The 12,646-nt window shown below is 51.5% G+C and overlaps 2 protein-coding genes across 2 annotated transcripts; both read left to right on the top strand.

The window, feature by feature from the left end:
* The first annotated feature begins 1,018 nt into the window (after positions 1–1,018).
* Lcn6 (lipocalin 6) lies at positions 1,019–5,351 on the top strand. Its single transcript, XM_076935279.1, is given in 8 exon segments — positions 1,019–1,267; positions 1,443–1,582; positions 3,771–3,841; positions 4,451–4,561; positions 4,729–4,843; positions 4,997–5,019; positions 5,022–5,088; positions 5,237–5,351. Coding segments are annotated over 8 exon segments (735 nt in total). The 5' UTR covers positions 1,019–1,174.
* Positions 5,352–6,503: 1,152 nt separating this feature from the next.
* On the top strand, positions 6,504–9,596 carry Lcn10 (lipocalin 10). The gene is made up of 6 exons (XM_034507546.2): positions 6,504–6,605; positions 7,218–7,357; positions 8,034–8,104; positions 8,309–8,416; positions 9,053–9,151; positions 9,568–9,596. Exons 1-6 carry the CDS (start codon positions 6,504–6,506, stop codon positions 9,594–9,596), a joined length of 549 nt encoding a protein of 182 aa, XP_034363437.1.
* The last annotated feature ends 3,050 nt before the right edge of the window (positions 9,597–12,646 follow it).

Genomic DNA, 12,646 nt, shown 5'->3' on the forward strand with positions numbered 1-12,646 from the left:
GCAGCCAGGAGCCATCCTAACCCAGGATCAAGGCCTGACTCTGGGTTACTGAGTGACCCAGAACAAGCAGCTGATGTTTACACGGGCTCTGATTGCCTCCGGCTCACCTTTGTTGGAGGAGTTTGTCCCCAGCAGGTGCTGGGGAGCTTTATTAGATCTCTTTCCTACAGAGAATCAAGCTGTGGATACAGTGTACCTGCACGTTCTCACATCTGGCTTGGAGGGAGGCTAGGGATGATGGGGGATGATGGGGGTGTAAAGGCAAAATGTAAGTTTCAGTTTGCTCTGTGATGGGTGCTGAGCGTCTGTTCCTCTGCAGAAGTACTCAGTACATCTTGATATGAATGAGTGAATACATGAGCAAATCTCAGAGAGTGTGTGGCTAAGGTCTTGGCTGGAAACAGGATTCCCTTCCACATCCCCCACCCCTCCAGGATGGAGGGCCAGATACATTCCACCTACAACTTCTGCTCTCAGCATCTCTGATGATCTGATGGTGGGTAGTCAGTCCAGGCTGCAGACTGCTTCTGAGGGTCCTAAGGGTCTGGCCCTTAGGTAGTTTTGGCCCAGCCGGAGATGCATGGGGAATGGACAGATCCAGACATGGAAACAGAGTGAACAGGACAGTCTGGCTGCAGGGCTGCTGCTGGAGACAGTGGAAAGACACAGGCCAGCAAAGCACAGGTTGATGATAGAGGCTTCAAAAGTTAGAGGCAGCTTTTTATGTTTTTAATTATTGAGATAAAAGATGTCTGAGACAGACCACGTGAGCTTGACCAACTAGGATTGGACTTGACCTGCTTGGTCAAGGACAGAACTCTGGCCTGCTTGGGCTGCAGGTGAAGAACGGACTCAGCTGGGGAGAAGGCAAGGTGGCCAGCTTACTCCTGAACTTTCTTGGGAAGAAGGTATGGACAGACATAGAATTGGCACTGTACTATTGATTGGGACAAGCTCCTGAGCCTCTCATCTCTGCCATCAGTCTGAGCTGGGCACCAAGGCCACCACAACAGTGCCCTCCTCCACCCTGAGTAATTTTGCTTTGAGAAAGATCGGGATGATATCCAGGCAGCTAGTGGCCACCCACACCAAGGCACTCAGAGATATAAACTGTTTCCTGGTTGGAGATGGTACATCCTGGCTGGTTGTGTAGTGTGCCTGCACCTCTGGGAGAATGAAGGTGATCCTTCTGACTGCTGCTTTTCTTGCTTTGGTCTCTGTGTCCTGGTTGCAGGCAGTGTGGCTGGGAAGGCTGAACCCTAAGCAGGTAACGGCCTTTCTGGGCAGCAGGTCCTAGGGGCCCGGCTCTACCTTTGAGACCACACAGCTTTTGGGTCCCCAAGAGTCTGTGTATAAAATCGTGGATGGAGGGATTTGGAGTTGTGTGACAGAGGGAGCTTTGAGGGAGGACAGCCAGATGTCTTAGCTGATGCCTTCTCCAGCTCCTCGGGCCCTGGTACATCCTGGCCGTGGCCTCCCGTGCTAAGGACTTCATGTTGGAGAAGGGCATGAAGAATGTGGAAGGTGTCGTGGTGACTCTTACTCCAGATAACAAATTGAGAGTTCAGTCTTCTCGGCATGGGTGAGTTGGCAGGGCCTCTTTCACCTATGGGCCTAGGAAGACACAGAGGAGCAGGGGCAGAGAGGTCTCAGTTAAGGTGCATCTTCTGTGCAGCTTTTATGAACACCAGACCACATATCTGGCCAAGTTGCTCAACAGGGAATGGGTGGGTGGGTTCCTGTGAGGCCAGCAGAACAAAACACTCACAGGCATCTGGGCAGTCTTGGGCTCATGGAGGGCAGGATGGGTCTCAGGAGAGTCAAGGGATATCCTCTATTCTGTTAATTCTTTCTTTGTTGTTCTTTGAAATGTACTAGGAAGTTAAAAACCAGAGTCTGTAAAGGCAGGCAGCTGAGTTCGTTTCTTCTGCCTCGTTCTGGTCAGTCAGTTTTGGCCAGCCAGGGCTTTTGTTTTGTGACTCTCACTTTGTAGAGTACTTTGTCACCCTGTGTCATAGTGACCACTCTTGCCTCCCGCACCATCATCTTCCCAAATGGAAAGTTTGTCCCCAGGAGGCAGCCTTCCATCACCATGGCTAAATACCCAAGATAAACAATTTATAAGGATGACAGGTTTACGTAGGCCCATGAGTTCAAAGGTTCCAGTCCTTGGTTACCCACTGACCCTATTGCCTTGAGACTATGGGAGTTTAGTATTACATCATGGTAGAGGGTGCATGGAGGAGGCAGCTCACTTCATAGTGCTTGGAAGGAGAGAGAGAAAAAAGAGGAGGAAAAGGAGGAGTAAGAGGAGGAGGAGGAGGAGGAGGGGAAGGAAGAGAGTCATCTCGATTTCCCCCTGAAGGACACATCTCCAATGACCAAACTTCCTCCCACCAGGCTCTACCTGTTCCTTCCAGTACTGGCAGAGGTCAAGCTTACACATGGCCTATGAGGGAATTCCAGATTTATACTGTACCACCCAGTACCACTGGATCCTCATCCCCTCCTCAGCCAATAATACCTCCTCTGTGCTTCCTGTCTCCCACCCAAGGACCGGAGACTCCTGAGAAATCTCCCTACAGAGCCCACCCTATTGTAATTGGTGTGCCCATGCCTCCACCTCCCCATGCTAGGAGTGTAGGTGTTGATGGCTCACCACCCAACACATGTGCCTGTCCGTCATACTGAGAACCTCAAACATGTCTTCTATGCTTCCTTCCTAGTGAGCGCTCTTTAAATATTCTGCGTATTTGTTTCTCTAAGTGTTTCTTACTTGTTTGTGAGAAAGGGGAATTTAATTAATTAGTCTGTGATAAAAACTAGTTATAAATACATTTCCCAGTTTGATTTTCTGATGTCGGGGGCTTTTTCAAAATATTTTATGTGTGTGAACGTTTTGCCTACACGCACGTCTGTGTACCATGTGCGTGTCTAGTGCCCACAAGGGTCAGAAAAGGTCATAAGATCCCACGGTATTGAAGTTACAAATGTTTGTGAGCCACCATGTATTAGGAACTGAAACTGTGTCCTCTGCAAAGACCAACGAGTGACTGCTCTTAACTGCTGAGTTATTTCTCCAGGCCTGAGGGGAACTTTTTTTTTTTTCTATTAAATGCTTTTATTTTTGCTCTGGGTATATGCCAGCCTCTGCTTCTGTGGGTTCTATGTGCCATGATGTAGGGAGGGGCTCCTCTCTCTTTCTGGTATTTCTAGAACTTGGCCTGGACTTATTCTATGTGAGGCACACTCAGGTTGCCGAGCAGCCCCACACAGCCCCACATGACTTTGTCATGCATGTCTGGGTAAATTTCTTTGTTTTTAATTTTCTCTGTCCCTTGGGTCTCTTTGCTCACCTGGATGCTGCTGGGGTGCCGAGGGTGCCTCCGTGTCTCGGGAGCAGCATGTTCAGCTCTTCTCTCAGAACTTCCCCAGCACCTCGCACTGCGGGCGTCTTGTTTCCAGTAATCTTTGAAGCCACTTGTTTTGCCCAACAGGCCTTCTTGTACTTCTCTTGTGGTTTCTCACCTCAGAGGCTGACGCCATGGAGGACTCTGGATAGTGGCTTCTTAGTTGAACTGCAGGCTGACGTCTGTTGAGTCCTCTGCACCCAACAGTGTGGGTCCCTTGGGAAATAAAGGGAATAGCTAGTGCTTCTCAGACCACAGAGTGGGGTTTTTGGATAACTCAGGCACCAGGGAAAGAAGTGAGGCCTTTCCCATTGGTGGGCCAGGTGTGACTCTGAGAGGCCCTTCTCCCGTTCTTCCTAGGCCAGATGGGTGTCATCAGAGCACGGTGGAGTTGCTGAAGCAAAATTCCCGATGGGTGTTTGAGAATCCCTGTGAGTTTGATGGCCCTGGGTTCCGCTCATCAGATTGCCAGGAAGGCCAGCCCCTCTATGTATTTTCACGCTGCAGTTGGCGGGGCCAAGCCTGGCGGGAAGGAGGCTACTCTGCTCCAGAGCCCTTGGCACAGCTCTGTGGGCAGCTAAAGGATCCATCAGTCAGGATCTTGGGGTCAATCCTCAATGGGAAAAAGGTCCCTGAACGGAGGTCTTAAGACCTTAGTTCCCCATCCCTGTGTGCTGAGATGCCTGTGGGGGTCCTAGTCTCGATCCCTGGGCTCCTTTGTGGGTTCAGAAAGGAGGGTTAGCAGTGTTCTTCCTCCAATAGCATAGGACTGAGGGAGGGTGACCCACTTGGTCTTTAGTCACCCCAGGCTGAGCTGGGACAAGCTCAGCTGTCCATATGTTGACTAGCAACCAACAACTGCTTTTTGCTGGCACAATGTAGGGGCCAGGGACCTGGGGACAGAACTTGAGACCTCTGCTGAGGTTGGATAAGGTCTTATCCTGGATCTTTTCCCGTCTTAATGGCCAATCCATTTCACGCCTGGTTGGCACAACAGCCTTGCTCCCTTGCCACCCCTAGATCTTTCACTTGCTTTCCAGCTCTGGGTATACTGGATTATCGGGTCCTGGGCACTAACTTCAAAGACTACGCTGTCATCTTCACACAGCTGGAATTTGGGGATGAGGTCTTCAACACAGTGGAGTTGTACAGTAAGTGGGGTCTGGCAAGGTTGCTCAGGGTCCTCAGCCCCTAGTGAGGAACATACAGGGCCAAGCCCCTAGCCACCCTGAGGTTGGCTAGGGATTGGGGTAAAGAAAGGGGCAGGGGTCACAGCCACACTCTGGTTGCCTCTCAGAGGCTGCTCCTTCATGCCTAGGTCGAACTGAGGTGGCCAGCCAGGAGGCCATGCAGCTGTTTACGAAATGGAGCCAGGGTCTGGGCTTCTTGTCTCAACAGCAGGCCCAACTGCAGAGGGACTGTGAGTGTTACCAGTGTGGGCCTCAGGGGAGCACAGGAAACTCTGGTGCACATAAGGAATGACCAAGGTGGTGGTGGCACATCTCCCGCTTTTCCTGATTTGTGGCTCTCAAACAATCACCTATGCCTTGTCACAGGCAGGCTTGTATGGACAGCTTCCTCAAAAGAGGCTGTGGGTAGGGTCCTGGGAGTGGCTGCAGCCCATTCTCACAACCAACTTGGTTCTTCTACAGTCACGTGTGCACACAAGATCCTCCAGGTAGGCCACCTTTCCGTGCATCACTCTCGGCTCCCTGGGGAGCAGGAGGAGCCTGGGGCTCTGGGTGGACCATCTCCAAAGCCTGTGTAGCCCACGTGGGGACGATGGCTGTCATGAGCTCGACCCCAACACCTGCCCTGGTTTTCAGTGAGTGCCATACCCTGGAGATGGCACCACAGCATCCTGGCATCCTGGTGGAGGTGGGCAGGATCTGTCTTTGCACAGTGGCTGGTGGTACTGGTGTCTGTCAGCTGCTCCCCTAGGCTCTTGCTTGGGTTAAAATAAAGTGATTTTACAAGTAAACCTGCCACAATGTGTCTTCTCTGGGCCTCCGGGTGGTCACTGTGCTGTGGAAGAGGACATCACCAGAGATCAGACCATGGAACCACAGAGCCAGCTTGGAGACAAAAGAATTTCCCTTGCTAGAGTTCTTGAGCCTAAAAGACAGGGCCAGGAGTTTTTCACTGAGGACAAGATATAACCCCTGGGGTGGCAGAGGCTGAGGCACGTGGCTAGGCTATGTTGAGAAGGTCAGGATATTATTAAGGCAGCCACTGGACTATCAGAATCTAACTATCTACGCCTTCTGAGCAGGAAGGCAACTGAGTGTTGCACTCAGTTGAGAGCACAGATAGCATCCAAAGGCTGACTAGCAGGAGGACACAGAATCCACAGTCGGTCTGGCAGGGAGGTCAGTATCCCTGAGCTTCCTAGCAGGGAGATACAGCTAGGACTCTAGCTCTTTTTTTCCCTGCCCATGGCTTTAGCCGCTGGCTGGAGTGGGCGTGGGGGTGATGGTGGTGGTATGGAACTCTGAAAGGCTTGAGCCTGTGGGCCCTCATTAGAAATCAAGTCTGGAAGTGGTGGAATGATGTCATATGTTAGAAAGTAATACACATGGATGGGGTGGAGTAAGAAGGGGTCAAAGCTTGGGCACCTCCCCATCTCTTCCCTGCCCTGGAATAGCATCAGTATCCCCTCAGAATCCGTTGGGAAGGGAGTCCCAAAGTTTATGCCTAGCGGCCACTGCTTACTCTGTGTACATAAAAGCCCAAGAGGCTAGTCTCAGACACTCTAGGCTTCTTCCTTTCACCTGAACTAGGGTTCTGAGAGTCCCAAGGCACCAGGGCCAGGTGAGGCCTTCCAGGCTGCAGTAGTGAGGGATGTGGGGATCAGCCTCCATATGGCCTCTAAGGATACTGAGGTGTCCATCTTCAGGGGCCTCCCAGGCAGCCAATGTCTGCTGCAGCCAACAATGGCCAGGCCCTCAGAAGGAGAGGCGCAGCCTGAAGCCACACCTGCCCACCTCTTCCCCACCCATCAGGCAGCCTGAGGCTCCAGGGTGGGTGGGTCCTACCCTATAACAGGGCAGACACAGTGAGATACATGTTTAAACTGAGCTGCCTGAGCTAAGCATGAAACTGGAGATGGCCCTAGCCATAGCTCTAGTCCTGGCTGTGGTGTCCTGGACACAGGAGTTTTTCCCTAAGGAGGCCCAGACCCTCAACTGGAGCAAGGTTAGCCGCATGCCCCTTGGTATCTTCATCAGGTGCTAGGGTCAGAGTGCAAGGACCCAACTCCAGCTGTGGGACCATCTGAGGTAATGTCCCCAGCAGGAGGGCGGAACACGGCAGCTCTTGAGGTCAGCTGTGTTAGTTTCCTGTTCTCTCCCACCACAGACACCTCTACAAAGGAGCTGAGGCTGTAAGAGGAGCAGGGGCTGGAGAGCCAAGCACTTGATGTGTCCTGAAGCAGGACTGCGGGCACAGCAGCTAGCCTCACAATGTGAATAGCACGTACAATCACAGAATTATTAGGAGAAAGGGATTTGCTGCAGGGAGGAGCTGGTGGCTGGTGGCTCAGGGGCAAGGGGAAGGAAGGACTGAGCATTCATGTCACAGGAAAGCCAAGAGGGAAGGGGCCTCTGAGGTAGGTAGGATAAACTCAGTCCAGGCTTCAGCCTCTGGGTCACCTGACCAGCCAAGCACCGGCTCCTCTTCAGCCTAGCCTGGGAAGGGGTAGTACTACCCTGTAGATACAGATGTGGTCTGGGTCTGCTCTCTATCTGGGCTCTTGGACAGGCACGGTGTGGCAGCTCACACCGTCTTCCTTCCTCCGTGCCTCTGCAGTTTTCAGGCTTCTGGTACATTATTGCCATCGCCACAGACACCCAGGGGTTCCTGCCGGCTAGAGACAAGAGGAAGCTGGGGGCATCTGTGATCAAGGTGCACAAAACAGGCCAGCTCAGGGTGGTCATCGCCTTCAGCCGGTGAGGGAGTGTACAGCTCAGGGTGGTCATTACCTTCAGCTGGTAAGGGGGGTATACAGCTCAGGGTGGTCATCGCCTTCAGCCGGTAAGGGGGTGTACAGCTCAGGGTGGTCATCGCCTTCAGCCGGTGAGGGTTATACAGCTCAGGGTGGTCATCGCCTTCAGCCGGTGAGGGGGTGTACAGCTTAGGGCGGTCATTACCCTCAGCCGGTGAGGGGGTGTACAGCTCAGGGTGGTCATTACCTTCAGCTGGTAAGGGGGGTATACAGCTCAGGGTGGTCATCCCCTTCAGCCGGTGAGGGGGTGTGATGTGGAGCTGTTCTGGTACACTGTTGCAGGCTAGCCAGGGTCAGTTCTGGAGGCAGTGTGGAGTCCTGAGAAGAGACAGCCTTGTCAGGCGCTCCCATTCTCTCTTTGTCCCCTAAAACCCAAGGAGTGATTTGGGGAGAAATAGTGACAGGCAGGGAGGGGGTATTGGGAGTAAATCTCTCAGCTCTGGACAGGCCTTTGCCCAAATTAGAAGATTCTCCTTCAGACTGGCCACCTTGCCTCCCCAGCCCCCATCCCTGGGCTCTAGCGACAGAGGGTGAGTAGACTGGGAGAAGTTGGCAGTAGAAGGTGGCAGCCAGTGGATGAGAAGGGCCCACTGGCCCAGCTCACAGTATCTGTCCTCCAGGCTTCGGGGATGCCAGTCCATGGAGGTGACTCTGAAGAAAGACAGGAAGAGACCGGTGTTCAGGAATACCAGTGAGTAGGATGTCTGGGCCACGGAAACCTGAGCATGTGGCAGGCAGGCGAACACCCAGGATGGGTGAGCAGGCTGGCTGTAGCTCCAGAGCTGGCTGAATTCCTTTGAATGGTCTGGCCTGGGAGGTGAGGTCAGTGAGGGCTCTGTACTGTGGGTGGGCACGGATGTGCAGGCACCAGTGACCACTGGCCCCTCTCTTGCAGTCAAGGGGGTAAAGGGCTTCCATGTGCTGTCCACTGACTACACATATGGCCTGGTATACCTCCGCCTGGGACGTGGAGGCAGCAACTACAAGAGCCTGCTGCTTTTCAGTGAGTACTATGTGCAAAATCACCTTTGAGTGTCAGAGCCATGGTGGTGGAGTGCCCGGGGACCAGAGACAGAGGTGGGGGAGGGTGAAGGGAAGGCAAGGCTAGCAGGTAAGGCTGGCCAACCGGGAGTGGGGGATGGTTGGTAAAGGGTGGTCTGAGGGGGGCTGTAGAAGTGGCACTTGCTGTGGGTAGGGTTGGAGGTGGTGGCAATGGGGTAAGTAGACTGGAGACCCTCACCAGGAGGGGTCTAGATGCAGGAGCTGCAGTATGAGACAGCCTTATGTTAGAGTGTTAGGGTGCTGCCTGAGAGGAGGTAGGGATGTGGGGTGTGAGTTCCGAACTCTGGGAGATGGACTAGGTGGCTGGACCTGGTGGGGACAAGGAGTGTTAGGGAAAGTATTGGGGAGGGTGGATGGAGGTGACATGGTGGGGAAGAGGGCACAAGCCTGGGCTCCAGAGAGAGATCTGTGGGAAGAGCAGAGCAGAGAGTGTTTAGGAAGCAGCAGGCCTGGATGTGCTACAGTGGACTGACCGTAGGGTCAGAATGACAGTGAGAGGGAACACAGAAGATCAGGATGCAGCCCTCCACATGTCATACGGGGACCCCTGCTGCACGGGTTCTGTCTCCAACTGCAGACAGACAGAACATCTCTAGCTTCCTGAGTTTGCGAGAATTCCTGGACACATGCCATATTCTGCAGCTCACCAAGCAGGCCACCATCCTTCCAAAAGACGGTACCACATGGCCTCAGGCTTTCGTTCTCCTGTTCTCGCTCTGTCCCATGAGACAGATTATCCATCCAGGAAGGGTGTGTGCGTGTGTGTGCGTGCGTGCGTGCGTGCGTGCGCGTGCGTGTGTGTGTGTGTGTGTGTGTGTGTAGCTTTCTGTCTGCAAAATCAGCTGTGAAAGTGCCCAAATGTCTTCATACCCCGCTGAACCCATAGGGTTCCTGGCAGCATTGAGTGTGCAGGGTCCCATACAAACAGTCAGTGATGGTTCCTAGATTATATAGACTGTATCTGACACTCAGAATGGCAGCTACACACCTCTACTCTCTTTAGAATCCAGGGTGGTGGGGACAAGGACCCTCATGTGGATTCATGACAGGGGGGCAGCCAGGCCTCTCATCACCTCTTGTCCTTGCCCACAGATTCCTGTGCACACACCATCCTGCCTTGACAGCCAGCTACCTCCTGCTTAGCCCTTTGACTTGAGAGTCCTCCAGACACTGTTCCAGGTGGTGCTGTGACATTCAGTGATTGGCTGGCTGCAGAGAGCCAGAGCTGTGGCTGCTGCCTCTGTGCCTTCTAATCCCAGGACACTTCCTCTGGGCTGTGCTCATGGCTTTCTCTTTGGTCCACCTGCCCTGCAGCTTCCTGGACTTTACCAGAGGCTGAGTCTGGAACCCACCATCACTTCCCCCTGGGGAGGCCAAAGCTGGCCTCAGGCTCACCCGCTCCCATTTCCTTCTTTTCTTTTAAAAAGACTTTCTTTATTTGGGGGCCTAGGGGTGGCTCAGTGGTTAAAAGAACTCAAGTTCAGTCCCCAGCATCCACATAGCATGGCTCACAATGGCTCCAGGGGATCCAACAGCCTCTTCTGGCCTTTGTGGACACTGCACACACATATACAACCTGCCTACATATACATATAATTAAAAATAAAAATCTTTTAAAAGTTTTTGTTTTCATATGTACTTTTTTGTTTATTTTTTGTTTTGAGTGAGGCCACACCATGTAGTTCTGGCTGGCTTGGAACTCATTACCTAGCAGGGTGGTGGGGCTCAGGCTTTAATTCCAGCACTTGGGAGGCAGAGGCAGGCAGATCTCTGTGAGTTCAAGGCCAGCCTGATCTACAGAGTGAGTTTGAAGATAGCCAGGGCTACATAGAGAAACAATGTAGTCAAAGCTGGTCTCAAATGAGATCCACCTGTCTCTGCCTCCCTGGTGCTGGGATGAAAGATGTGTTTCACAAGCCAAGTGTTCATGTCATTATGGTCTGCTCTTATTCACCCCTCCCCGCTCTCCTTCACTGGTCTCCATTTTTTTTTTTTTTTTTTTTTTTTTTTTTTTTTTTTGCTTTCAAGCCGTGCATACTCCACAACCCTCTCCCTGCTTCAACCTGGAATTCTCTCTCTCTCTCTTAAGAATTTATTGATTTTTAAAAACTTTTTATGTACATTGGTGTTTTGACTGCTTGTTTGTCTGTGTGAGAGTGTCAGATCCCCTGGAACAGAAATTGTAGACAGATAGTTCTGAACTGCCTGTGGGTATTGGGAATTGAACCTGGGTCATATGGAAGAACAGAGCAGGCAACCCTTTTAACTGCTGAGCCATCTCTCCAGCCCCTGGTGATCTCTTTTTACATTTTCATGGTTTCATATTTTCATATTAAACACACACACACACACACACACACACACACACACACACTTTAAATCTAGACCTTGGGGCTGGGGAGATGGCTTATTGGTTAAGCTCCAGAGGATCTGAGACCATCTTCTGGCCACAAGGAGAGCTGCACATACATATGCATACACACAAACCTACATACAAATCATAAAACAATCTAGACTCTGCTTATGAGGGTCAAGATGCTGTATTCTCTTTCTGATTTGATTATTGATAATTGATACTTAATTATTGATAATTAAGTAGAGATTATTATTAATACAATAATCTCTACTTCCATCTATTTTGCCGCAAATGTCACTATTACACTTCTGTTTATGGCTGAATAGAATTCTACTGTGTGTGTGTCCCAGATTTGTGTATGCGCACCATATTTCCTCTGTCGGTTCATCTCGATAGCATCTAGACTGGGCCTGTATCTTGGCTACTGCAAATGGTGGAGCAATAACAGAGCTGCATGTGTTGCTGCAGTGTGCTGATTTAGAGGCCTTCGGGTGTGGTCCTCAGAGAGCTCAGATGGTATTTAGTTCCATTTTCTGTGTTTAGGAATCTCCATGCTGACTTCCACAGTGGCCATGGCCACTCCTCTTTACCCCCTGACCACTCAGCCATGTTCAGCTACAAGGAGCAGTGACAGCAGGAGCCCCTCATCTGGAGGCCTCCAAGGCCAGCTTGCCTGGTTGCTAGGTTAGCTCTCAGCTTTTCATGTAACAATCATAACCAATGTCACTTGCTTTTCCCCAACACGGGTCTTCCTCCAGTCCCTCCCCACCAAAACAGGCTTCTGCACCAGAGAAACTCCACTGCAGGTGCTGAACAGTCTTGGGTATTGGTGTAGCCGTATTCCACTTTGAACCTAACATGTGGGAAAAAGATCCCAACAGTGCTGGCCCACAGACTTCTCACAGATGTGAGTCTTAGGATGGAACTCAGGTCATGAGGCTTAGCAGCAAGCCCTTTCATTTACTGAGAAGCCTCTCTGTCCTTCTAATATTGGCATCTAGAACGAGCAAAATTGCAGCAAGAACCAGTTCCACTGTCCAGGAAGTTCTCAGATGTGTCTCTAGGCCTCACTGCCTACACCCAAAGACCACGGTGATATTCTGAGGCCCCCCCCCATCCTGATAAGCACATGGCCAGTTCTTTTTTCCTAACCGTTGAGTGTTTGGTGGCCAGACTTTCTGAGTAGACTTTACACACAGTTAAATCACATGGAGCTAGCTTGGTCTTTTCAAATCTTCCACTGAGGTGTTGCAGAACAGAGCTGTATTTGGGGTTAGTTTGACCCCATTACTTAACTTGATGGTTCTCATTGGCCACCCTGTCACCTGGGGCATGAGGAGGTTTCCACACACTGCAGTGTGAATCCATCCAATGGCCCCAAGGCTTGTTCTTCTGACTGCCTCTTTGCTAGTGGTTGGGTTTGCTTAAACATTTTTGGCAGGAGTATTAACAGTGGGTGATTTGTGTCCTTTGCGATGTGACTGATCACGTCGACTGACACAGGACTCTGTGCTATCTGCATTGTGTTTACTAGGTGGCTCTCGTGTAAGGCACTTGCCTGCTTTGTTCTTCAGTTCATTACTGTATGTGTGCTGTTCACCAGCCTTTTGGTCCAGGGCAATTACATATAATTTTTGGCTTATGAATGAAAACAGAAGCCCAGGAGGAAGGCTGTTGATGTAAGGTGTGGCTTCATCCTTGTAAGGATCTAAAACCTAATTATAGGGGGGGGGGATGGCAGGCAACATTAGGCATGCACCTAACCCTCCTGGGGGAAGGACCCAGGGTTTAAGTATGATGGGGACTTGAGCACCC

Source organism: Arvicanthis niloticus, chromosome 6 (genome assembly GCF_011762505.2).
Source record: "Arvicanthis niloticus isolate mArvNil1 chromosome 6, mArvNil1.pat.X, whole genome shotgun sequence".
Taxonomy (NCBI): domain Eukaryota; kingdom Metazoa; phylum Chordata; class Mammalia; order Rodentia; family Muridae; genus Arvicanthis; species Arvicanthis niloticus.